This window comes from Trichoderma breve, chromosome 4 (assembly GCF_028502605.1).
Source record: "Trichoderma breve strain T069 chromosome 4, whole genome shotgun sequence".
Classification (NCBI taxonomy): domain Eukaryota; kingdom Fungi; phylum Ascomycota; class Sordariomycetes; order Hypocreales; family Hypocreaceae; genus Trichoderma; species Trichoderma breve.
Window position 1 is genome coordinate 2,317,077 of NC_079235.1, and position 24,983 is coordinate 2,342,059.

Consider the following 24,983-nt stretch of genomic DNA (forward strand, 5'->3'; position numbering starts at 1 on the left):
TCATTCAACAACGAAGCCTGGATATTACTCTATTAGGAAATCGCATCTCTCCCTTGTCCCCATGAGCACGGACCACCTTCAAGGCACCGCGGTACGTACCTGCACTACAATGACGTCTAGCGCATTCCACCAACTTTTCCATCGCAAAGTTGCATCAACACCATCACCAACTATCTCTCTCTCTCTTTTCTTCACCACTACTCAAACAGACACACCGCACTCTCAGCCATGGCTTCAAAATCAGCACCCCTAATAGCGCCTCTCCTGCGCCGAGCTTTCGTCCCACGAAACATTCCCCGCCCGTTCTCTCTCCGCAACAGCTCGCAACCCGCCTCATCACAGCTTCGTTTCGCCCACGCCATCCCCCGTCCTCCCCGCAAGCTCCCGCAAAAAGAACCCGCCACCACAGATTCTCCCGCAAGCGAAAGCGACCGACCAGAGCTCAAGGGCCCGGCATTCTACCAGCTCTCCTTCACTTGCGTGCCCTGCGGCCATCGCTCGCACCACAACGTCTCTAAGCAGGGATATCATCATGGCTCTACGCTGATTACATGCCCGAGCTGTCGCAATAGACATGTGATAAGCGACCACTTGAACATCTTTGGCGACCGGAAAATCACTGTCGAGGACTTGATGAGGGAAAAGGGCCAGCTGGTCAAGAGGGGTTCCTTGGGCGAGGACGGAGACATTGAATTCTGGCCTGAGGAAGTGGTGCCAGAGGACTTGGCAGAGGATGCAAGCAAAAATACAAAGGGATCAGCATAAAAGAGGCTGGAACGTTGAGCAAGCATATACCAACCATGGGTGGTGTCAGGATCAAATGATCTTGACTAGATCTTCAAATCATCTACGAGGCAGGAGATTGTATGAGTATGTAAAAGTCATATACACGGCGTTAGGGGTCATTGGCAGGAAAACTCCTAATTTTTTGTTCAAAAAGAAGCGATGATATCAAAGGGGAAGTCTAAAGGAATCTATTTTTGATCCCTACATTTATTTCTAGCAGCATATATACCTCTGTATCTATATATTGATTAAGAACCACAAGGTAAATTTTTCAAAACACGCCCAAAAATGCCCAGTCAAAAACGCCGCTCGCCATATTTTCTCCTGTAACGATCTCATAGCAGATACCATGCTATTTACATTTTCACCATGTCTTGTATGCCTGTCTCATCACCTTCTGCTCCTTCGACCTCGTCTTCTTGCGCTCCCTGTTCTTCTCAAACTTCTTCCTCTTGTCCTTGCTGTACCTCTCAGGCTGCGCTACCGCCTCAATCTTCCTCTTGCTTGATCGCTGCAGTCGGCGCGCCTTGACCTCCTCACGAATGGACATGAGCTGCTTGCTGTACTCGGCAGTGCCAAATTTCTTCTGCAGGGAATCCATCATGATCTGTGCTCTTGTCTTGAGACCTTCGTGCTTTGTCTTGAACACCTCATCCATGCTGAAAGGTGCCGGGATGGATGGGTCGGTGAGATTATGCAGCGGCGTCAGGATGGTCTTAAGCGAAGGCTGGAGTCGCTCTAAGGCAGAGCGGCGGCAGATCGTCTCCAGCACCTCCATGGCGACGACCTTGGGAATGATGGCAACAGCGTTGGGACGAATCTCCTTGCGCAGAATGTGTGATAGGCGCCAGAACAAGTACTGCAAATCTTTGGGCTTTGCACTTGGCTCCTCCTTGTCCTCAGCATCCAGCTCATCTGCCTCTGATTCGGCATCCGAGGAATCGGGTGAGTCTCCAATGGGAAGACGGGGGCCGAGGAATATGAGAACCTGCCCGAGCTCGTTTGCCAAACCCTCATTAACTTCGGTGCCGTTCAGGGCCCTGAGTGCGAGGCGGACGAGCTCCTCCACATTACCAGTCCGGAGTGTAAGGCCATGAGATCCATCAACATCTTCGCCTGCAGAAGTGCCGGCGCCTCGCTGAGCAAAGTCCGCGAGATACAAGCTGATCACCTGAATAGCAGCCAACTTAACTGAGGTCTCGCTGTGCCCAAGACAGTGTGGTAGTTTGGCCCACAATTCTTCTCTATTGGCAGACAAGGTCTTTTCAGGGAAGCTGGTGGCGAATATGCGCACAACACCAATTGCAGCACCAACAAGCCCTCCATCAACATCACGAACATCTTCAGATCCAAGAATTGTCATGACCTTATCGAAGATGAGTTTGAAGTCAGTTTGGTTCTTGACGGCATCCTCATGACACTCGAAGTAATAGCCAAAGAGCTGTACGGCAAGCTTGACGACCGTAGCATTTCCATCTTTGCTAAGCCACGACCGAAGCAGGTTAAGGAATGAGATTACTCGCTCCTTATCAGCTTTGCGGAAGATCTCTTTGATCAGGGCTTCAGCCGCGAGGCGACACTTCTCACTGTCATCGTTCGCCAGAACCAGGAAGAGCGGCAAGAAGCATGTTGCCGCAATTTCTTGGATGAAGTCGCTGGATGACTTCATGAGCAGCAAGTGTATCACCTCCATGACCGAAATGCGGCCACCTTCGCGATCATACTTGAGGTTGGCGACCACGAAGTTGAGTTGCTTTGTCCAACGAGATCTCATCTGAGGGTAGTCCCGGATAAACTGGAAGAAGGCGCCTCGTGCTAGATCTCGTGTGTCCTTGTCATCGTTGGTAATCATGACTGTGCCGACTTGATCCAGAGTGTCGTAGACTGTCGCTGTTTCAATGCGGCGGTCGAGCACAGATCGCAGGAAATTGAAAGTGATGTGTCGATACAGGGGCTCTGTGAAGTCGTCCTTTAGCTTCCCCAATAGCATATCGATAGCAGCATCTTTGACCTCAATATCTCGTCGATCTCTCAGCACGACAGCAAGCATCTTCAAAGCCGCTTGCGCCAAGTCAGTCGTGGTCGAGGTCGACATTGAGATGCACCTCGTGGCCTCCTTGACGGCAATCTTGTAGATATTTGCCCCATCAGCAGTTCCAAAGGGAACTTTAACGATGACTGCCAAAAGTCGGAACGCTGAGATCTTGACCTCATCTTCGCCCTCCAGAATGGCATCACCAACGATGGGAATGAAACCAGAGATGTTCTCAGGAATTCGTATGCTATCGTACTTCTTCAATATCGATCTCAGCATCTCGAATGCGAAGCGAGTCAACTTGTATGTATGCTTGCTGGTTTGACCTCGGTCGCTCTTTTTGGCTCCTCTCTGTACTAAATATCTTCGAGTCTTCCAGTCCAGTTTCGGTTCAGCCTCTGGGTTTCGCGCATTGTAAACTTCCTGGATAACCTCGTAACAGAATACCAGAGTGTCACGGCTTTCGGTGGCTGGATTCTGTAAAAGACCTGCCGTGATACGGGCCAGCAGGGCGTCAATCTTGCGCACAATCTTCAAATCCACTTTTTGCAGCAAAAGAGCTTGTAGCGGCCGCACAAGCTCAATGAGGCGACTTATGGATGCGTTCTTGGCGATTAGTTCCATCGAGTCTTGACTCTTGCTGCTCTTTACTTCCTTCATTTGACTAACATAGCCCTCAGCATCCTTCTCTTGGCCAACAACACCAAATATGTCATCCATGATGACAGTGACGATCGATGACAGGCAAGGGTTAAGGTCACCGGGTGCGAAGTGAGGCACGGTAGCAACCAGGATGGAGTGTACAGTGTATGAGAGGACGTGCAATTGATAGCCTTTAGTGAGTGCTCCTCGAAGCTCTTTCAGAATAAACCCGAAAAAGGAAGGGCCCAAAAGAACAGCAATTTTGACGAGAGTATCTCGAGTCATCTCCCTTGCCTCCCATGCTTTGCTGCGCAAGATGTGACAAATGTCGGTCAAAACACCAGCGAGCTTCTGATCCATTTGCGGGCCAGGCAACAGTTTCAAGAGCTTGACGACGGTGATACCAACGGGAACACGGTAGCTGACCTCGGACTCATCTTTCTGATGCAAATGTTTGGTAAGTGGTGGTAGGAAGTAATCCGTGATCTGGGTGGCCAATTCAGCGGGCTTCGGAGCCATGAGACGTAGCCGTCGTACTGCAGAAGATGAGCTTTCTTCTTGGTCTACCTCCATTGTTTCGGCATCCGGGCTTTCAGGCAACGAGAGCAACAGAGCGTCAGTAAATTTACCCAAAAGACGGATGGTATGCTTCTGCTGCTCTTGTCTCGATTCGATGTAACCAATGTACCGATGGAAAGTTGTACGGAAGTGGTTCCAGTTCAAGGACATGGCAAGGTTGCTGATTGTGCTTGCCGCTTGCGCACCAAGTCCATGATCATCGCCGCCATCAGCTCTTCCAAAGATGAAATGCTCCAGTAAGGGGATGAAGAATTGTGTCAGATTCTGGCTGCCCATTTCTTTGCTTGCATTTGCAGCTTCCAATGTTCGCAGGGCATCCATTTGTTTCGAAGTTGCTGGACTTAGGATGTCAAAGAAGAACGAGGGTTCCGTAGAGTCTTCTTGACGCTCATTCAGGAGACCGCCCAAGTCAGCCACGGGGGCCCATTCAGGCATTGTGGTAAGAATGAACCCTAGCACGCGTAGATACTCTCGCCGAACAGTTTCTGACTCTTCTCGAGCACCACCGTAAATTGAAGGCATGAGGATCTGCTTGAGATATTCGTCAAAGACGGCTTTCGTTTCTTGTGATTGACAATCCGACGCTTCTTGCACCAGACGTCGAATGCCATCAGCAGCATTGGATGAGAGCACACCGAATTCCTCATCCATGCGAATAAAGAAAATCAGGTTGTGGAGAACAGGAAGCCACTGTCTAGGAGACCATGGCTCATCGTGACTGCTCGAGATGGAGCTGAATGCGGCAAGGCGTCTGTCATAGTCTGGCTCGTCAATGCGGCCCTCCTTGAACAAGTTCAACTCGTTGCAAAGGTTGGCGACGTTGGCAACTTCGGTGTCTTGTTTCGAGATGGCCAAAAGAACCCGACACAGAGAAGAGCGGTTTTCTCGATCCTTGAAGTAGCTGAAAAGGGATGAAACTGTCTTGTAAACCTCCTGAAGCAGTGCCTCATCCTGCGCTGCGTCAGGTAGCGAGGCAAAGTTCTCAATCACCAGGAGAATCCGGCCCTTGAGCTTAGGATTGACTCGACGTGCGGGTTGCTGCAACAAGAAGCTCGAAATTCGAATAACTGCTTGAACGTTTTCCAAAGTTTGAAAGACTGGAGCTAGAGACAGAATGGTTTCGATACCAGTTTCTAAAAGAGCATTGCTAATATCGCCAATTCTCAAAACAGTAGTGATATTGTCCAATATCGCAGTTGAATTCGGGTCAAGAAGCTCAGCTTTTATAACCTCATTGAATTCAGACTCACTAGCAGGAGCCAAGGCCAGCCTTACCAAGCTGCGAAGCATTTCAAGAACATATATCTTGACTGATTCTTTCGACTTTTCGAATGCAATGCAAGAAATAATCTTTGGCAAGGCACCGTCCGGTAGCGCATTGCCGTGAGGAGCAAGGAAGAGCGCCGCCTTGGGCAGATTGGACCATGTCGACAACAATTGCAGCATGCCAGATACTCCTTGTGCGGTCTCGGCTGGCAGATTTTCGTGCCTGGGCGCCACCAATTCTTCAATGATGATATCCTGATAAGGCTCCCATTGGAAATCCTGGGCATTCTGGAACAGAGCAATCAAACACTTGATACCCGTTGACCTCGTGGACTTGAGCAGTGAATGCGTGCTGGCCTTTTCCTCTTCTTCGGGAGCATCAGGGTCCACTTCTGTATCTACACAACCCAGTCGTCTGCAAGAGAAGATGAGGCAGTACAAGATCGTGTTGACGAGTGTTTCCATGTAAGGGGACACGTTAGTGCCCAACTCCGAAATGAGAGACAGGGCCATGTTCAGGAAACCAAATTGTTTACGAATCGAAATAATTTCCTCGTCAAAGAGCTTCTTCCGATTGACTGTAGGACCAACCACTCGCACATCTTTGAGTTTTCCTACGGCAATGTCAAGAAAGCCACCGAGATCCTCAATGGATAGATTTCGGATAATGGCAAGTCGAGTCGTTTGCTGGCCGTGACGACCGCCAACTCCTCCCTTTCTTGAAATTGCACGACCGTAAAGGAGATGAAGGAGAACAGGCATCAAATCGGCTCGATGCTCAGATTTGATGACGCTATCTCCTTGGAGGAAGACAGTTATTTCGTTCTTGAAGCGAGCTTCATCAAGAAGGTACTCCAGATTCTCCTGATAAGCCTTCACGCCGTCTTGCTTCCATGCTAGAAGAGCTTTCAGCGCAAGCTTTTGAACGTCCAAATCACCATTTCCTAGCAGCTGTAACATGATGTCGTAAACTTGCTCATGTTGGAACAAGACTCTTGGATTGATGAATTGTGCAAAGACGCCAACAAGCCCCTTTCTGTCAGCTAATGACCAGAAGACTGCTTGTAATTGGGCGTCCTCTTCGGCATGAGCATCTTCCTCCTCGCGAGCCCAAGCAAACAGATGGGGTACCAGCTGACGGGACCTTCTCTCCGCGATAGAAGGCAGAGCTTTGAATACTTTCAGGGCCTGAGCCTTGGCGTTTGTAGAGAAAGGCTCAACCAGTCGCTGGCTGTCATCAAATGTGCGCAACATCACATTCTTCGAATCGCCTGATGTTTCTTGAACGCTCTTTCCGGACGCTTGAAGAGCGTTCAATGTAGTGCATTCGAAATCGGAATAGAAAGCGCGAGAGGAGCCAGTTTCGGATTGTGGTGGTGTCCACCGCGGTGACGATACATCCAGCCATCGGAATGCGGTGAGAGAAATAGCATCCTCGCCTTGTTTATTCTCAGCAACCTGCTTCATCGCTTCTATTGAGTCGTCCCATACTGGAGACAGATTGACTGTCAGCATGCCAAACATGAAGTTTGGTATACCTTGTTTCAGCCAAGTCGTATCTGTCAAGGAGCCGTATTCTTGCCCGAGCTTACGCAGATACATGGCAATTGATCTAGTGTGCTCTAGGTTCAATGGAGATTGCTCAATCTGAAGCATGATTTCAACACATTGGGATTGCTCAGGCGTGTTGCTCATCTTGTTGAGCAATTCCAAAGACGCCAACCGAATGTCATGAGATGGAGAACTCAAATTTTCGACCAAAGACTGGATCACAGGGTCATCCTCAGAGACTGAAGTATCACCACCAGATGACGCTTCGTGTTTATCGACCTCGTGCCCATGTGGGAAGGTTTGTTCGTAGGCAAGATAGGTCCGGAGGAAGCCCACAGATCGTGCAAATCGCGGTACCGCTGCGCGAAGCAGAGGCGCAAGTTGGGGATCAGTGGAGCCTGCAGTCTTGCTCATCCCCAAATAGGCATGAAATCCTTGGCTGACAATGAAATTGACTTCATCAGACGCGAGTGTGGACGAGGGTCGAAGAGCAAGCTTGAGTTTGCGTAGCAGAAGCTCTGCAATGCGTGCGTTGGTTGAAGGATGGACGGCTGTCAACTCCAGGATTCGGAGAAGAGCAGCATATTTAGGTAGACATCTGTCTCTCCAGACTTGGGGGTCTTTGTTGTACGGTCCTCTTTCAGGGAAAGGTGAAATCTCTAAGTTCTCAAACTTAGACACAATCTGGTCCTGCCATGCCTGGGGGAGTTTGCAGCAATCCTTCTCGCCAGCAGACGGGAACCCTCGGTTCTCGATGATCTGCGGCAACAAGACACACAACATATCTTCATTTTGTCCCTGAGACCAATGGGTTGCGATAAATCTAGAAAAAGTCAGTACACGCCTGGTATCGTAGAGAAAAGCCCATCCAACTTACTTCTGAAAATCACTACGGAACAAGCTTCCAAATCGACGTGGATCAAGCTCGCTAAAATACGAACAAAAGGGAATAAATAATCTCATAAACGGCTCTCTCGTCAATGATTGGAGAAGACGGGAGATGTGAGGGATGAGCGAGTCCATAGGCGCGTGATGACAGGTGATTGCCACATTAACGACGACTAATGCCCATAAAAGCTCGTTTTGCTCAACGGTTTCGTCAATCGGCCGTGTCGCTGTTGAAAGGAAAGCAGTAAGCTGTTGGACTAGGCGTGTCCAGTCGGTAATTCGACCGCCTTTTCGGACACCTGCGAGAACACCAAGAACTCTGATGTATGGTACCATCCACCACTGAGAATCATCACCATGAGCCTCTTTCAGCTTGGCATCAAAGCTATCGAAAATTGCCTCTTCGAATTCTCTCAAGGTTTGTACTTCGGTATGATGTATCACGCTGGTTAGGACGCCACAGACCAAGTCGGTCCATGTTGTAGTCTCAGCCAACGTACACTCCTCCTTCGGAATCGCGTTCATAAGCTCAATGAATATGGCAGATCCCGTCGAATGTATGGTTCGATCTGTTCCCTTGATCGCCTCAGCAAACATGGTCATGATGCCATCTTTATACAGCATGAACTGTCGATCGTCCACCAGTTTGCATATATCGTCCCGCACGTAGTCCACGAATGACACGAGGGCTGTCTCGCGGAGTGATGGAGCCGCAGCTTTCCTAACAAGAAAGCTCATAGCCTCAGCGCCGAATCGCGCAATGAACGGAGGATGCTTGGACTTTCCAAGGAGTGGTGCCATTACGGCGTAGGTTGGTCGAAGATCCGGGACTATAAGTTTGGACAAGTACTTGAACAAAAACGCAAGAGCACCAAAGGTCCACTCAATGACTTCGACGGGCTGAGTCCTTCCTGCGATTGCGAGAATGAGGTCCAGACTCTGTGAGAAGTATTTTTCAAATCGAATTCCCAGGTCGTGGGCAAAAGCTGTCAGGAGATCGAGCAGCGGTTCCAGTCCTTCCTTGTCCTGTGTCGAGATGTATTTGGCAAACGAAGCCATTATTCGTTCTTCAAAGTGCAAAATCTGCGGTAAGCTGTCGCACAAGGGGAGCACTTCCCTCTTGAAAGAGGAAAAGGGCTGTGAAATGTTGAGTTCGCTCCATTTTTGCAGTCCATTCTGGAGATAGGACGTTGTCGATGACAAGTCTTCCGTTTCGAGGTCATGTCGTCGAACTTTGCGCAGCGGCTGGAGCGAGTTGAACTTTGCGATCTTGGTCGAAAACGACTCCCATCTGTGGTTTTTCTGATGGGGCGTCGAGTGCTTATTCTTCCGCGCCTTCTCGATGCGTCCGGAAGATCGGGCTGGCATCTTGGCAGCGGTGCTGATGAAACTGTAAGAAAGGTTTTCGGCCGCGATATTGAAGCGTCCAAAGTCTGGAGCTGTTCCTCCCCACTAACAAACTTCCCAAATTTTTTTGGTCGGCAGATTCCCGGCCAAACCGATAAGAACTAGCGCTGCTCCACTTAGAGCATAATTGGCCAATTATGTGCGAGGCGCAATTCCTTATCGCAGCACCGAGCTTTTGACGTCGCGTGCGTGTTCGCGCATCTCACTTGCACTGAGCTGCATCTTACATACATTATTTAAGGCCTTCTTGATAGTCCGACAACTCAACTCTGTTTCTCTCTCCACAAAACACACACACAGCACACCGAGTCTGCACTAAGATCTCCGCTAGGCCAGACGAAATGGCTGCACCCAAGATGTATGTTGCTAAGTATCCTTCAAAGCATTGGCTGTAGCTCATGATCTTAACCGTTTGCTAGCATCGTCCTGGGTAGCCTGAATGGCCAACTTGAATCGGCAGTCAAGAAGTTGGCGACACTTCATGCCAAGAACCAATTCTCTCTTGCGATCCTTACAGGAGACGTATTCCCCACCGATGCCGACGACGAGACGATATCCGCCCTGTTAGGGGGATCTATCGAGTTTCCATTGCCCACCTACTTCACAGTCGGCATGCATCCTCTACCACCTCGAATCGCTGCCAAGGTGGAAGCCGATGAAGAAATATGCCCCAATCTTCACTATCTGGGAAAACGCAGTGTAACAAAGACATCGGAAGGCATCAGAATCGTAACACTAGGCGGCATCCTCGACACAAACCTAGTAGCGGGCCAATCCCAGGAACAGCATTTGCCCTTTCACACAGCGGGAGACGCAAAGGCTTTACGTGGTGCCAATAGCACCGACATCTTGCTGACCTCCATGTGGCCGGCGAAAGTCTGGACTGGTTCCAAAGTGGTGCTTGAGCCTTCCCATCAGGCTGCCGTGAGCAGCTCGGACGAAATTGCGGGTCTATGCGCGGCCCTGAAGCCTCGATACCATATCTCAGCCTCCCCAGAAGCATTCTTTTACGAACGAGAACCTTTTATTCAACAGTCCGACAAAGATCCTAATACCATTGTCGCTACACGCTTCATCTCCATGGCCCCCTATGGAAACGAGAAGAAATCAAAGGCCATGTATGCCTTCACACTTAATCCAGCGGACACGGCCGTGCCTCCTGGTGCCACAGCCTCGCCATTCGCCAAAACCACCACCAAGCGCGGAAGACAGGACGAAGGGTACAGCCGCTTTGGTCATCACGACGATGGCCGCCACGGCCGACACAAGCGTCGCCGTGCCTCGCCGCCGCCGGGCCCCGACAGATGCTACTTTTGCTTGTCAAATCCCAATATTTCTGCACACATGTGCTGCAGCATTGGCGACGAAGCATATATCACAACCGCAAAAGGGCCCTTGCCCACATCCTCAACATTTGCAGAACAGGGGCTAAATTTCCCTGGCCACTTCATCATCATACCTTTGCCACATTCTCCCACCATTGCGAGCATGGGCAGTACCGCAGACCCTACCAGCGAGGCAGTGAAGGCATATAAAGAAATGGAGCGATTCAAGGAATCTATACAGGCAATGATTGCTTCCAAAAGCTCGCATAAGCTCGGTGTCGTCACATGGGAGATTAGCCGCGACCGTAACGTCCACCTAATCTGGCAACTCGTCGCCGTGTCGGCCGACATCATCCAAAAGGGTCTCGCAGAGGCAGCCTTCCGTGTAGAAGCAGAAAACCTGAAATACCCCGGCTTCTCCACCAAGGACCTCCCCCTCGAGGAGCTGGCCTCGTCGGGCGACTTCTTCCGCGTCTGGCTGTGGGCAGATAACGGACAGGACAAGATTAAGGGAAAGTCCCTCGTCATGCCCCTCGCCTCCGACGCGCGCTTCGATCTACAGTTTGGACGCAGAGTCCTGGCCAAGCTCATGGACCTGGAGAACAGGGTCAGCTGGCAGAACTGCGAGCAGTCGGTGGAGGAGGAGACAAAGGACGTCGAAGCTTTCCGGGAGGCGTTTAAAGAGTGGGATTTTACTCTGTGAATGACGAACAAGAAGAGAAGAAAAATGGCGTTGTTTTGCTTTCGCATAGTTCTTCGGCGTTTTGGGCTACAAGATCAGCATGATCTGCTACTTACAAGATATCTGCCATTTGGAGGGTGGATGACTTAATTCAAAGGCATGAAATGTAGGCGATGTTAATAGAAAGCATGCCTTAACTTTTTACACCCAGTTCCAAAATTGCAAATATTGATTGTTGTATTCTTACACTTGTACGTACCTAAGCCGTAATGTGAACGACTTAACTTTCAGCTTTGCCTTGTGTTTTCAACCTCTTTTGGAGCTTGTAGTGTAGAAGTATCAAGCATCGATAGACTGCTCCCTGTTACCAGTAGACATACGTGGTTGCTCAGAGGAGAGGCTCTGTCATCCCACATAGCAGAGGAATAAATCCAGTGCTATCTATTAGCATTGCGCAAAAGGCTCACAGCATAAACTAGCAGAAACATTCAAATCTATCCGCATAGCTCTAGAGAACACGCCACCATTATTTAAAATGCGTATATAAGCTAGCTGAGGCATCTATGTTCCTTCATAGCACAATGTACAGCCAAAACTTCCGAGACCAACATCTCTCACTGTCTAGCTACTAAGTTTTACAACATAAAAACAACAAGCGTCTTCCGCGCTGCCGCGCTCTATGGCTCATTACAATGAGCAGAGGGAATTGTTAACCCTCTTGTAGTGAAAGTATGAACAGGAAAAGCCAAATAAAAACAGAGCATTCATCCTTGGGGGTATAAACGCGAAATGTGCGCGCGGAGGGTATCCATCTCTGACAAAAGGAAACAGAAAAGGCAGGAAAATAGCACGAGCAAGTATCCTGCCATAGCCATGCTCGGCACTCGATGTGGTTCCTCCATCGGCAGAGATCGTGAAATCGAGGGCGGTAACTCTGCAAGTGTGGTAAGAGCAAACCCCTTGCGACCATCGAGATGTCCCGAAATCCACATGTAAGGCTTCCAAGATCCTGTCTGCCAGTACGATTATCTGACAAAACATTATCTTTAAAATGGGGGGGACGTAAAATAAAAAGAGACTGCTAGCCATAAACAGCCAAACAAGAATAATAAAAATAAGCAATACCGCCTGAGGCTTCAGGAAAGCTCACGGTATGGTTCCAATCATGGACTCCTCGTTAATTTCAGCATTCAAGTTTGATTCATCAGCAGAAGCAAACGTTAACTTTTCGTCGTGAAAACATCAAATCCCCAGTGGAACAATCAACCAGCTGTTGGAAGGCAAGCGAGGGAATACAGGCCGCAGGCTGCAGGCTTAAGCTGTGCACAAATCGTCGGGCTGAGGCCAATGGACGTTGTTATGATATAGCCTAGTAGGATGCCATGCGGCGAGCCGGTGTTCGATCGCCGATTGTGGGAGAATCAAACGCAGAAACAGCGGGAGAGGAAAGAGCGGGAGGAGATGCGTTAACATTCCGGGATTGAGGGCGGGGAGGGCCGGTAGGAGAGTCGTGAAGACTTGTGCTCCGCTGACCAAATGCAAAAGTCTGCGCACGGCCAAAGGGCTTCCGAGACTTCAAACGGCCCATTTCCCTTTCGCAGGTGCGCTGATGCTTCTCATCTGACATCTCGACATACTCTGGGGGAAAGCATCTTGCTCGGTGCTCAGCAAAGAAGCCGCTGTAGCCACCATCCAGGATATAAATCTCCGGATAGGTCAAGCGGGGGTAATGCTCAGCGTTGATGGTCCGGTCTTGAGAGCGAATATGACGCGCCATGAGAGGGGCTCTGTGAGCCGAATATTCACAGTGGAAGATGAGTAAACTGAGGCCCTCCATTGGGGTCTGAAAGAGCTGGTCGGCCAACAGTTCTTTGTTGTTGTGGTTGACAGCGCTATCGATATGGCCACCTTCATACTCATACTCAAATCGACAGTCAATGACCATTCGCTGAGCAAACTTATCACTATACTTGCCATCCAAGATGGCCAGCATCGTCTCTCTTGTGATTCGAGGAATTGTATCTGTAGGATCGTCGGGGAGGAAGTGAGGGATGATGGGCTCGTGTGCCTCTTCGATTTCAGTCACGGAGGCCTTGAGTATCGGGGCGGCGGCAAGTTCTTTCTCGGGCTTCGGCTTCATAACATCCGCGGGGCTCTCGAACATACTCAAAGAACGACGAAATTGTTTTCGTGTTCTCAGGAAAGGATTTGACTGTCTTCTAGAATGAAGATTGCCTGGCGAGCCGTGGCGATTGATGCTTGCGATACTCGCGAGTTGAGATCTTGAACGAAGACCTATAGGGATAGCTGGGCAAGGGCTGTTGGATGATGTAGGCGTGTTACGGTCCTGTTCGGGGGAATCTGACTCAAAACACTCGTCAAGCGATAGGGTTGAGGTGGTAGCTCCAAACTGCAATGATGAAGGTTGGGAGCCAGAGACAATGCCGGCAATGCTCTTCGCTCGGCCAGAGAGTGTCCGCCGTGGGGTTGCCATCCTACGGCTAACCACGCCGTCAGCGTGTCCTCGAATGCGTTTGACGAGTGAATTGACCGACTCGGCAACAATGGGTTTCGCTGGCTCTAATGATGCGTGGCGAGAGCGCGATCTCAATAGGTCCAGAGATGACTGGCGGGAAATGGGGACTGGAGAGTCTATCATGACTGCATCCTTGGCTAGACAAGAGATTGGAGTGGGTGAGGCAAGACAAGAGATTGAAGCGGGTGAGGTAAGACAAGAAATTGGAGTGGGTGATGCAATCTCCACTACCTCGCTGAAGGTCACCTTGAGTGGCAGAGGAGACGACTCCAGGATCTCGGTACGCTGACTAGGCGAAGAAGGTGGTAGAGGAGGAGTTGTCACGAAGTCTGCAATGTGTCAGTCAAACCAAAACCGCGTCCCGGCTGAAGTCGCAAGACTCCGTCTTACCTCTGCTGCTAACGCTGCCCACGACATTTGCTGTGAAAAGTGCACGTCGAGGCGTTGTAAACTTGGGACTACGTGTTTTGTTAGCATCATGACTTACACACGGGGCAGGACGGCACGAACCTCGCCTCGTTATCAAGCCGGAAGTTCTGGGAAAGATCAGCTGCCAGGCTCCCACCAGGAGAAGATCCTCGGACTTTGCCGTCGAGGTATTCCCCTGTGCCCTTGTGCAGCTGTTCCCGAAGACTGAGAGATCCAGAAGCTGAGTTGCCGGCGTAATGGGAGCGGAAGATGTCTCTGCCTCCCCATGTAGGAGCAGGGACTGGGCGGTGGATTGCCGCCAGAGGAGACGATGCTGTCATATTAACGAGGTACCGGCGAGGACTAGCCGACTGCTAAGCTCTCAGGTCGACAGCTCAAGACAGCAGCGTTGCTACTTGAATATATAGTAGCCTGAGACGCGTAGGAAAGAGTAAAGGACTAGAGTAGAGTAACTAAAAGCTTCCACGTTCTAGCTCGGCCCAGAAATGGCTCCTCACTATCACCGCACAAGCCCAAGCAATCTTGCTCCCTTTCTCGTGTTTTTTTCTTTGTTCAAAGGCTGCGTATGCAGGAGACTATTTCGATCATTGGAATTGGGCTTCTTTTCGATTTCCTTTGTTTGTTCTTGTCCACCTTGTTGCTACTCAGAGGCATGAAACGAGACTTGCTGTGGGGCGGAAAGGCTTTTTCGTAATTTAGATTTCGTGACGGTCGTGTGCTAATACCAACGCATGCAAAAGTAACAATGAATTTTCTTCGTAACGTCGTTGCGTCAATGGCAGATTCTTTGTCCGTTCTCGTATCGGACAGCTCGAGGGGATGAACAATGGAATGGCCGTCGTTGGCTGTGCGAGCATCCAGCAACGGGTGCAGTGCAGCTCGAGCCCTGCAACAACCGGAGCAGCTGGTTTAAGCTCCAAAGCTAGCGAGGAGGTTCGTTTCGCTTGTTCGCGTGCTGGATTCGCGAACGAGGAGCCCTTTTGTCCGGTTGTCGGTACTTGTGGGTGTGAGGGCAAGAGGAGCAAAGAATGGATGAGGAGACAAGGCCTTTTGAATGGTCGTTGTACCAACGAGCCGGGCCTGGGATGGAGTTGGACGTTGTTAGGGGTGATTGGGGGTTTTGGACCTGCTGTAGTGTACCTCGTGTACCTCGTCCAGCGCGGAGGTACCTGCTACTCCAGCGCCCAGCGGACCAGTCCCAGCGTCAGCACCGCTTCTCAGCTGCCCTGAGCTACGCCGTTGCAGTTAGCCTGCAGTTTAGGAGACCACGCCCTGGTAACAATCCGCCGATTCAGCGCCCTTTGTCGCGAATGGTTGCTCAGTGAGCGGTGGGGCGCTGTGTGCTCAGTGAGCGCTTAGCAGCCTGAAGCTCCATGTACCGCGGGTACCTGCTACTTGCACCTCCGCTGAGAACAAGGGCCGGGCGTTTTACTTGATTCCGTCTGGCAATGCAAGATATTGATTTGATTTGATATGATTTGACACGATACAGCAATCGGCGGTCCCCAGAACCTTGCTGGTGCTCCAAAGGTAGAGCTATTTACGTTACTGTACAGGTACCTCCTCTGTGTAAGTCCAAGCGGCGGTGAGGTGCCGTTACGGAACACCTAACGTGAGCCTCATTAGACCGGACTCCAGGTCATTTTACCAGCATGCAGGGCTCCCGGGATCATTTCAGGCCCTTGAAGCGAGCGAGCTATGGCGGAGGTCCATCCAGGGATCGTCCAATTGTTTTTGGGTCGTGAGGATTGAGACACGCAGGGCAGAGACGCGAGATTGAACGCTGGGCTTCATGTTACCTGAAGCAGCCACCGAGCTGTACTGTAGTACAATTATTCTGACAACACAGCAACACCGCGACACACGAGTACAGAACTCGTAGCAATTCTAGCAGCAGGCATGCAGAAAGGGCAGCTCTTGATAGGAAAGGTCCAGTGGTTTCGACATTTCCACGGATCCATTGCTTCTGCTGGAGCCCTGTGCAAGTGTTGCTGTCGGAGGTACAGGTACATCCATGTATGCTCCGCATCGCTGGTACAACACCAGGCACTCTTACAGGCAGCCTTGCACAATTTACGGAGTAAACAGGCATTTGATGGAGACCAGCTGCAGAACATCAAGCTACCATATCGTGATGAAGCTACAGTACAGTACAAATATGGCCTAGACACCAAGCTGCTCCTTTGCTCTCGTGTTCAGTATCCAATTTCGTGGATCGTCGGTGTCTCAGAATTTCTTCAATACCGTTCACTCAACAGACGCGGCGCGAACATACCGGCCCTTGCGGACTTCGGCCAACAACGCCGACTTCCATACTTTGCATCGGACTGCCAGATATCAATGCCCGCCTTTGTATCTTTATAAATAGGTACCTCTACTTCACGTGCCAATGGGCTGTGCTTGTGCTTGAGTTTGTGCTTGTGAGATCAATTGACTTTTACGCTTTGTTCGTTCCATGGCCAACTGCAGTCCGTACAAAGCATTGGCTCAACTGCGGGCGTCGGACGCGATGCTGACTGGCTCACACATGTCAGAGCCCGACTGCACCGATCCGGCCATTTCTTTCACGCCGCAAACATCAAATCCTAGAAAGGAGAGACATTGGCCCGCTGCCGCCCTATTACAGGCACACGTACGAGTACAGGGCACGACTGTTTGCAGTTGGTCGCTGATCCTGTCTCGTTCTCACTGAGTCAAAGTAATATGCATCGGGTGTTCAGTCTCCCTAGCAATGTGCTCTTACTGCGGGCCAACCCGCCCATGTGGTGCATTTTGTGAAGATCGATCCCTGCCTTCCATGCTCATCTGCCTTGACGAGAGACATGTAGAGTTCTATACGAGGAACGGAGCGTTTCGGGCTAACATGAGCTAGCGATTCACCCTGAAGAGCCGGGAGTAACCAAGTACGCGATTCTTTCAAGGTTCACCGATCAAGTTTTAGCTCTGGCTTTGTTTTTGCTTCTTCTTTCCAAGCTCCAAGCCAACTAAGGCATCGAATGAAGTTGAAAGGACAAAGCAGTGATGCAATGACCACCCCATAAGCTAGGTCTTCGCAGGGCACCGCCATCGGCGATTGCAGGCAGCATGGGGGCTTACTTGTTTAGAGCGCAGTGAGAGCGATTTTATGTTATGCTCTCCAGGTTAAGATCTACATCAAATGCTACAACACAACCTCGAAGCTCCATCGTCAATTACGAACCATTCCAGTATCGGTGATTTAGCCGACATCGTCGATTCCGTCACTGAAGCTATCACCAGCACACAGAATGGTAGACGTCATAGTTTATCCATCACCGACACTTTGCCCATCAGTTAGCCTGCTGCGGCGATGATTTACAGGCACAAAACACCAAGCCCTTCCTGTGCAGAGTAGTCCCGGATAGCTCATAAAAGTGACAGGGCTCATCTCTCCGCTTAATCTTAGCGTATCAGCTCAGTGTCTTAGGTAACGATTTGACGGGAGCGACAACACAAAAGCTACAATCGCAGCTGAGCGTATGCACGCGAGCAATGTGCCGCGCCCAACCGGCAAAGACGGTTCTTCCCTCATCGTCCCATATAACAACCTTTTCTTCTTCCTATCATTTAACTTTTTGCTCCGTAGCTGCAGTGGGCGTATGCATATGCAAAAAAGAGACAAAGAAAAGAAAAAGTCCTATTGGCAATTGCTCCACTGCCGGCTGTACCGGGGGCAGAAGCCCTTGTTTACTTGCAATTTTGCCTATCCATGGCGCCTCCGATGACGAGCATCATCGGGTCGTAAGCATACCCGTTAGTTGCCATACGTGTAGAAAGCTCCCAGTGCCATGTCCAACCACGTCTTTGCCAATGTCGAAAATCTCGCTTTCAGCTGACGGCCATGTTCGCGAATCCCTCGACGATTCCCGAAGGGGGCAAGACCGAGAGACTATGCCTCCGCCTTGCAAGGGAAGAAAAGAGGCTATTCAATCCTTGCGAGGGCTTGTCGTCCTGTCGTCCGGTGTGAAGGAGCATGATGGCGTAGCAGTGGATGCAACGTGATGCTACTTTATGCAAGAAAACTGTTTCAGAATCCGCATTGGCCCGAGACGATGCCCAGAGCTCCATCACGGAGAGGGGAAGCTGCCAAGGCACATGTAATTGGAGCGTGAGATAAAAAACACAAGACGTCAGTGCACGCCCCAAAGTAAACAAAGCCAGCGCGTCGGTTTGCTTTACCCCGCAATCTGCCCGGCAACCAGGGTCTCTGAGCCGCGAAGTCACGTGTAATCGTACTATTTCGTGTGCATCCTAGGTTAGGTAAAGGGCTTGTATGAAAGTTGTTTGGTTGTTGTTCTCACAATAGCTACATGGTAAGGTATCGGTATTGAGTATTTGTATCATAGGTATGTCTACTGTAAGTGACGATAAACCCGTGTATGCTTCGATAATATGGCGTGAGTAGAAATGTCAAGCTGCCTCCTAATGAATTGGCCATTGGCGCATGAATTTTCTCTGTTCTCGGTGCGTCAGATAGACTACAGTGCTACAGCACTAGGTCGCTAGCAAAACTCCTAGTGAGTGAAATGGGGATGTACACATTGTTCGATAATGGTGAAATTCTCACCGACCCTCTAATTAAGTAGTAACATCTATCTCGCGGATTCTCCTTGATGCCGCAATGCGACTCTGTATACTTGCAATAGAAGCCTCAGTACTTCAAAGTTTGTGGTATGGAGCTCGCTCCCGGAATAGTAACATGTGAATGTTTGATGTGGAGAAAGATGGGGTCCGCCATGTGGGGCTATGAGAGCGGTGAAAATTGGCAGAATCTTTTTATCGTGGAATTTTCTAATCTATCATGAAGATAATGGTAGCAGTCGCATACTGAACGACATATTGACATTGTACCTTTTCATTCTATTATAATTCATCATGGGCAGCAAAAGAAAGCGCGGAGTCAAGGAGGCTCCCATTGCGACCCCAAATGCGCAAAAAAAGGCCAAGAATGTTGCCTCCCCCATAGTTCCTGTTGTCGCAGCCGCAAAGCCATCTTTGGAAAAAGCTCCCTTTGTCGAAACTCCCACAATCGAAGAAAGGAAACGTGAGGGCCTGCTATACGAACACCTTGGCAGCGAGGATGATAACGACCGAATCGAGGCCGCCGATTGTATCATATCCGGCCTTCTTGGTGGCGAGGGCGTTGCCGAAGCAGTGCTGCAAAGACATCTCGATCGACGACTCTTCCGAGGACTTGCCAGTGGCCGCAATGCTTCGCGCATTGGCTTCAGTCTGGTCATTACCGAGATTCTCAGTCAACTGTTTGGAGATAAGGAACCGAGCCTGGCAGAAAAATACAGCGGATTGACCTTTGATAAGGTGCTGGGTTTCCTGCTAGAGAAGGCCCAGATTGTCGGCAACATTCCCGGCCAGGAAGAACGCGACATCTTCTTCGGGCAATTATTTGGTATCGAGTGCTTTGTAAAGTCTCGTATCCTATTTTCGGAACCTTCGAGATGGAACACAATACTGGAGGAGCTGTTGAAGCTGAGCAACAAGAAAGTCTGGCTGAAGTCGCAATGCGGATGGGTTCTCGTCCAAGCATTGCAGCAAATGGACCAAGCGCAGGCCAAATCTACACTCGAGAAGCTCTCAAGTGCTGGAGTGGCTAAGACTCCCGAAGGAGTTGCCGTCTGGCTGGTTGCGCTCAACCAGTTTCCCGATCTCAAAGTCAAACCTTGGCAGCATCCTCTCGCAAGAAAGACTCTGGGTGACTTGACTGCCATCTTGAAGGAAAGCTTCAACGACTCCAGCAAAGATCCTTCCAGTAACTCCCGAAACAACCAACAAGCCTCTTGGACAGCTCAACTGCATTTCGTTTGGGACCTCATCCTCAACCACTATCTCAAGGCCGGAGACTCTGAAGTGGAAGATTTTGCTCATTTCTGGGGCCGAGTTCTTGACGGTAAGAGTGTACTTATACACATTTTATACAAGTAGACGCTAATCAACTGTTAGATGGACTATTCTCCAAACAGGCTACCGATGGTCAAAAGTTCAAGGGCTTCACCGTCTTCCAAAAATTCCTTGAGGGTTGCGTAGTGCACCACTCGCTGTTACAAATTTTGTTCAGCAAGAACCTCATGACCTCGCTCATGAACCAAGCTGCAAAGGAGGATCGGTACCTGCATCGGGCGGCTATAAAAACACTGAAGGCCATCGAGGTTGCGGTATCCTCCCACCCTAGCGCTCTGGTTCCTGTTCTCGAGAGTCTCTTGAGCAGGAATGGAGCTTATAACTTTGATCAACGCACCAGCACGAAAACGGTCGACAAACTACTGCAGAATTTCAACCTGGAAAACGACAAGGGAACTCTGAAGATTATACAAGCCCCCATTGCCAGCCTCTCACAGCAGGAGGTCTTGGAGGCCCAGACCATTCTAAGAGTTCACATCGACTACTTGTCCAAAGTCCTCGGTGCCTGTGCTTCGCTCAACACGAAAGAATCTCAGTCCAACAAACTGGAGGGAACCTCACTTAGTATTACACTGCAACAGCTATCACGTCTTGCCTATTCTCAACCAGACGACATCCCGAAGGATGCCTTGACAGAGCAGATCCAAGAGCTTGCTCGGTCTCGATTGGAATCGGCGCTTGCAAAGCTGACCCGCCAGACGTCTGACTTTGTCACTTTCTGTCAGGCAGTCGCATCTATCGACTCAAGTGCGGTGACCATGTCCGAGGAAATCAAGGCCGCTATCGAAGGCGCACTGTCAAGAATGCAGAAGCTTCTTAAACAGAAGACAAAGACCGATAACGACAAGACGTTGACTCAGGGACTGGCAATGCTTCATGCTATTTCAATTTTCCAGCTGTATAACCAAGATCCCGATGCAATGGAAGTACTGGACGATCTGGCACAGTTTCACGAGAGGCTTCAAGAAGGCAAACTCGGCGACGACGACACCGGCAGCTCAGAGTTCTTGGTCGAGATATTACTGTCTATGGTGGCTCGCCCTTCCTCATTAATGCGACAAGTGTCCCAGCAGGTGTTTGAAGCTTTCACTTCGCAGATCTCGGCTGGCGGCCTGGAGCTGCTGACCGGACCCCTGGGAACCAACGAGAGCACCAGAGGCCAGAAGGAGCTCTTCAACACGGAAGATGACGGCATGGATGTCGACGGAGAGGATTCCGACGATGACGAAGATGATGATGTGGAAGAAATCTCAAACGTTGACATTGACTCTGACGTTGAGTTCATTGGTCTCGCCGATGGCGAAGAAGCTGACGGCGACGTAGAAGAAGATGGCGAAGAGGATGATGAAGAAGACGACGAAGACTCTGACGACAACGATGACGAGGATGAGGACGACGAGGAAGTAGACGAAAAAGAAGGCCCCATCGACCTCGACGAGCTCATGGGCTCAATCCTCAAAAGCCACCGCCTCGACAAGGACGCCGACGCCGAGTCCTCCGAGGACGAGGGCGACATGTCCGACTCGCAAATGTTCGCCCTCGAGGACAAGCTCGCCGAGGTCTTCAAGCAGCGCGCAAAGGCCCGCCCGGACAGCAAGAAGCAGAAGAAGGACGCCAAGCAGTCCGTCGTCAACTTCAAGCACCGCATCCTCGACTTCCTCGACATCTACGTCCGCAACGAGGTCCTCAGCCCTCTCGGCTTCGCTATCCTTATTCCGCTGCTCAATCTCATGCGCACTACTACCACGAAGACGCTTGCTAGCCGAGCGTGTGAAATTATCCTGAATTACCAGAGGGGCATGAAGAAGGCGAGGAGCGGCAACAAGGACGCCGCAGAGGCTGAGACGACATCGACCTACGATGCTGAGGAGCTGCTCTCCGTATTAGTCGAGGTCCACGAAGAAGCAGGCAAGGACAACGCGCACGCATATGCAAAGGCCGCCAGCGCTGCCAGTCTGATTGTGGCCTCGGCCATGTTCGCCTCGGATAAAGAGCTGGTGAAGCGGGCGGCGGCCGTGTATGCAAAGACGCAGTCGGACTGGGTTCTGGGCCAGGCCAAGCTGCAAAACTCCTTCTTTGCGGATTGGAACAACTGGTGCCAGAACCACGCGTCTCAGGGGCGTAATTGATACCCATGTAAATTAGACTTGAACCGGGAAAAAATGGGATAGAGCTGCGCATTACGATATAAGTTAGATGGCAAAAAAATAAAAGAAATAAAAGAAAGCAAGAAACGTGAGAGAGAGACGGTGATTTTGTGTCTCGTTATGGATATCTCATCCAGAGGAAGCATTACTCTATGAGCCCTCTTGTCGTGAATAATACATTGTGACCCGGACACCCAAAAGAATTAAAACTCCTTTATTTAGTCTTCCATCTTGTCCTCATCCTTCTTTTCTTCCTCCTCCTCGTCGTCAGACTCGTCCTCGGCCCGCGCTAACCTCTCTGCCTCCTCCCTCAGCTCCTTGGGAACCTCGACATGCCGTCCCTTGGTGGGGCCGTCGACTGTGCTGATCCAGGTCATCTCCAGCTCAAACTCTTTGTCTTTGTTATCCTTGTGGGCAATGTAGATGATTCTCGCGGCCTGCTTGACGGCCTCGAGCAGGGTAATGTTCCCTGCTGGCAGATCCAGCTTCTCCAGCTCGGCCTTGGCAGCTTGCCTGCCCTTGCCCGTCGCCGCTCCGTAGTATCCCCAGTACAGGCCGCTGGGCTCGATCATGTAGAGGAAAGGACCGCCGTGCTTGCCGGGCACCTTGCCACCGGCACCGACCGAGGGCCCTGAACCGACCTCGCCGTCTACGGGAGTCTCTTCTGAGGTGTCGACGCCGCCAACGATGGCCGTAATGCCAAATGGACGTACGGAACCGTACATGGTGTATGCCTGGAGGTAACCACCCATGCGGGAGGCAAGATCGGCTGTGGGGATGGGGGTCTTGAAGTTCTGGCGCCAGCTCTGAGCTTCGTCTCGAGCACGGTCGACGAAGTGGCGGCCATCGGGGATCATGCCTGAGTATACCTGGGACCTGGTGAGCATTGCGGTATCATAGATTGAGTACCTAGTATGGACATCGCGGGGTGTACGTACTGCGCCGACATGGCTGTCAATGCTGGCAATTCGCTTGTTTGCACCGGGCTTTTGCAGCTTAGATGCGACAATCTTCTCGACAGCCAGGACAACGCCGTCCTTGCACCGGATGCCGATTGAGGTGCCGCCGTTTTCTACCGCCTTGACGGCATATTCGACCTGGAAGTTTCGTCCATCAGGAGAGAAGATGGAGTTGAGGAGATCGTAACCCGTGCCGATCGACGTCTATTATTCAAAGTGGCATGTCCCAGTTAGCTTCTCGCTCAAGAGTAGCTGCAAGTGCACGGCGCCGCAGCAATGCCCAGTGGCTGGAGACTTTACCATGATTGCCCCGAAGCTCTGCTATAATTTGTTGGCCACAAAAAGATGGAGGATTGTCGTCGAGTTCGGAATGGTGGAGGGGTTCAGAGTCGAGATGGTTGGTTTGGCGGGCTTTGGCTTGGAGCTCCAGCCAGGCAGCCTGAGAGCTGCGTAGTTGCAATCGCCCGCACAAGGCTGGACGCAGCGGTGCCTGAGGCGCAAAGAAACTGGACAAGGCTCAGCCACATGAGAGAGTGAGAGAGTCAAGCCACACCAGATGCTTAAGCCACAGGACGTCTGTTTTAGAGTAGCTCGACGGGTTAGCTTTGCTTAGCTAAGGTGAGCTGGTGGCTATGACGGGAGTGGCTTGATCTCATCCCGCAAATGACACCGCCACACCTGACGTTCCCACCTGGCTGGGACGATCCCTGCATATTGGTATCGATGAGATTAATTAGTGGTGACTGTGAATGACGCTACCTATTATTAGAGGATGATTCGCAAATAATGTGTTGATGGGAGAGAGGGGATACTTCATAGAGAAAATGTAAGTAAATCTAGTAGAGAGGAGCAGATACGAGTATACGAGGGAGATATAGATCTAGTAGATAGATGGCTAAGTAGATGGAGAAATACTAAATATCCGTTCTTTGCCAACCTGTCCGGTTACAAAGTAATTTGAGACCCGCTTCTTTTGTCTTCCATTTAGCTCGGAATTCATGCTTTCGATTCCACGATTACGACGAACGAATGACTACGTAGTGACGAGCGTCAAGCGACCATACAGTGTCGACTTCGTAGAAGACAAGAAATTACACTCGATAATCTCGCCGTCTGGAGTCTGGCCAGATTCACGTCCGGTTGGTGGTTTGTCATGGCTCGTATTTTGCATCTCGCAAAGCGCGGGATGGACGTGGGAGCTGACGCATGGGGGACACACTCTGGGGTTGCGGATGTTGGATGCATGCAACCTTGTTAACGACGCACATTTGGCTATATCTCTAGTTGGAGCCCACGCAGTCAGTCCGTCAGGCGAGGTGAGGTGATGAGCGATAAAAGGGGGCGTTTTGCTCCGGCTTTTGCCACCGGTTTGCATGGTCATTAAACGGGCATTCATTTGCTTTAGTGTTGATATAGCATGACATTTGAAAGGCCTAGCAGGTAGCACTCCCGTATTGCTCATAAACTTGGCTGGAATTTAGCATGGATGAAACATAAGCCACCAGCGCCAGCACCAGCGCCAGTGCTTGTCTACCTGATATTGATCGTCAACAATACCATCCCGCCCGGTACCCAATACTCGCCTCCCGCAGCGCATGATTGCATTCTTTGGGCTCCTGTCAGGTCCATCCACCTGCCGCTCTGGTACCTGGAAGCTCCAGGCCAATGTCCCTCGGCTGGCCAATGCCTAAACGAGGCCCAAAGCGCCTGCGTCACAGCCACTGAACGTGCCCGTCTGGACCTTCCTCATGACCCGGGCCCCCCTCTCTCCTTCCCGTTGAACAGCGCTATCCACAATCCACACATCACACAAATCA

General features: G+C 50.7%; 6 protein-coding genes across 6 annotated transcripts; 3 read left to right on the forward strand and 3 right to left on the reverse strand.

The window, feature by feature from the left end:
* Positions 1-228: 228 nt before the first annotated feature.
* T069G_06961 (DNL zinc finger domain-containing protein) lies at positions 229-765 on the forward strand (the record flags this gene model as incomplete). The annotated part of the gene is made up of 1 exon (XM_056174171.1): positions 229-765. One exon carries the CDS (start codon positions 229-231, stop codon positions 763-765), a length of 537 nt encoding a protein of 178 aa, XP_056027750.1.
* A 385-nt stretch (positions 766-1,150) lies between these two features.
* Positions 1,151-9,115, reverse strand: T069G_06962 (down-regulated in metastasis domain-containing protein; the record flags this gene model as incomplete). Its single annotated transcript, XM_056174172.1, has 3 exons — positions 1,151-5,145; positions 5,200-7,682; positions 7,737-9,115. 3 exons carry the CDS (start codon positions 9,113-9,115, stop codon positions 1,151-1,153), a joined length of 7,857 nt encoding a protein of 2,618 aa, XP_056027751.1.
* A 380-nt stretch (positions 9,116-9,495) lies between these two features.
* T069G_06963 (uncharacterized protein) lies at positions 9,496-11,182 on the forward strand (the record flags this gene model as incomplete). The annotated part of the gene is made up of 2 exons (XM_056174173.1): positions 9,496-9,512; positions 9,574-11,182. The coding sequence occupies 2 exons, from the start codon at positions 9,496-9,498 to the stop codon at positions 11,180-11,182; spliced, it is 1,626 nt and encodes a 541-aa protein (XP_056027752.1).
* A 1,348-nt stretch (positions 11,183-12,530) lies between these two features.
* T069G_06964 (rhodanese-like domain-containing protein) lies at positions 12,531-14,446 on the reverse strand (the record flags this gene model as incomplete). The annotated part of the gene is made up of 5 exons (XM_056174174.1): positions 12,531-13,662; positions 13,717-13,787; positions 13,929-14,026; positions 14,088-14,155; positions 14,208-14,446. The coding sequence occupies 5 exons, from the start codon at positions 14,444-14,446 to the stop codon at positions 12,531-12,533; spliced, it is 1,608 nt and encodes a 535-aa protein (XP_056027753.1).
* A 4,573-nt stretch (positions 14,447-19,019) lies between these two features.
* Positions 19,020-22,189, forward strand: T069G_06965 (DNA polymerase phi domain-containing protein; the record flags this gene model as incomplete). Its single annotated transcript, XM_056174175.1, has 2 exons — positions 19,020-20,049; positions 20,103-22,189. The coding sequence occupies 2 exons, from the start codon at positions 19,020-19,022 to the stop codon at positions 22,187-22,189; spliced, it is 3,117 nt and encodes a 1,038-aa protein (XP_056027754.1).
* Positions 22,190-22,425: 236 nt separating this feature from the next.
* On the reverse strand, positions 22,426-23,469 carry T069G_06966 (proteasome subunit domain-containing protein; the record flags this gene model as incomplete). Its single annotated transcript, XM_056174176.1, has 4 exons — positions 22,426-22,812; positions 22,894-23,076; positions 23,146-23,370; positions 23,467-23,469. 4 exons carry the CDS (start codon positions 23,467-23,469, stop codon positions 22,426-22,428), a joined length of 798 nt encoding a protein of 265 aa, XP_056027755.1.
* Positions 23,470-24,983: the final 1,514 nt, after the last annotated feature.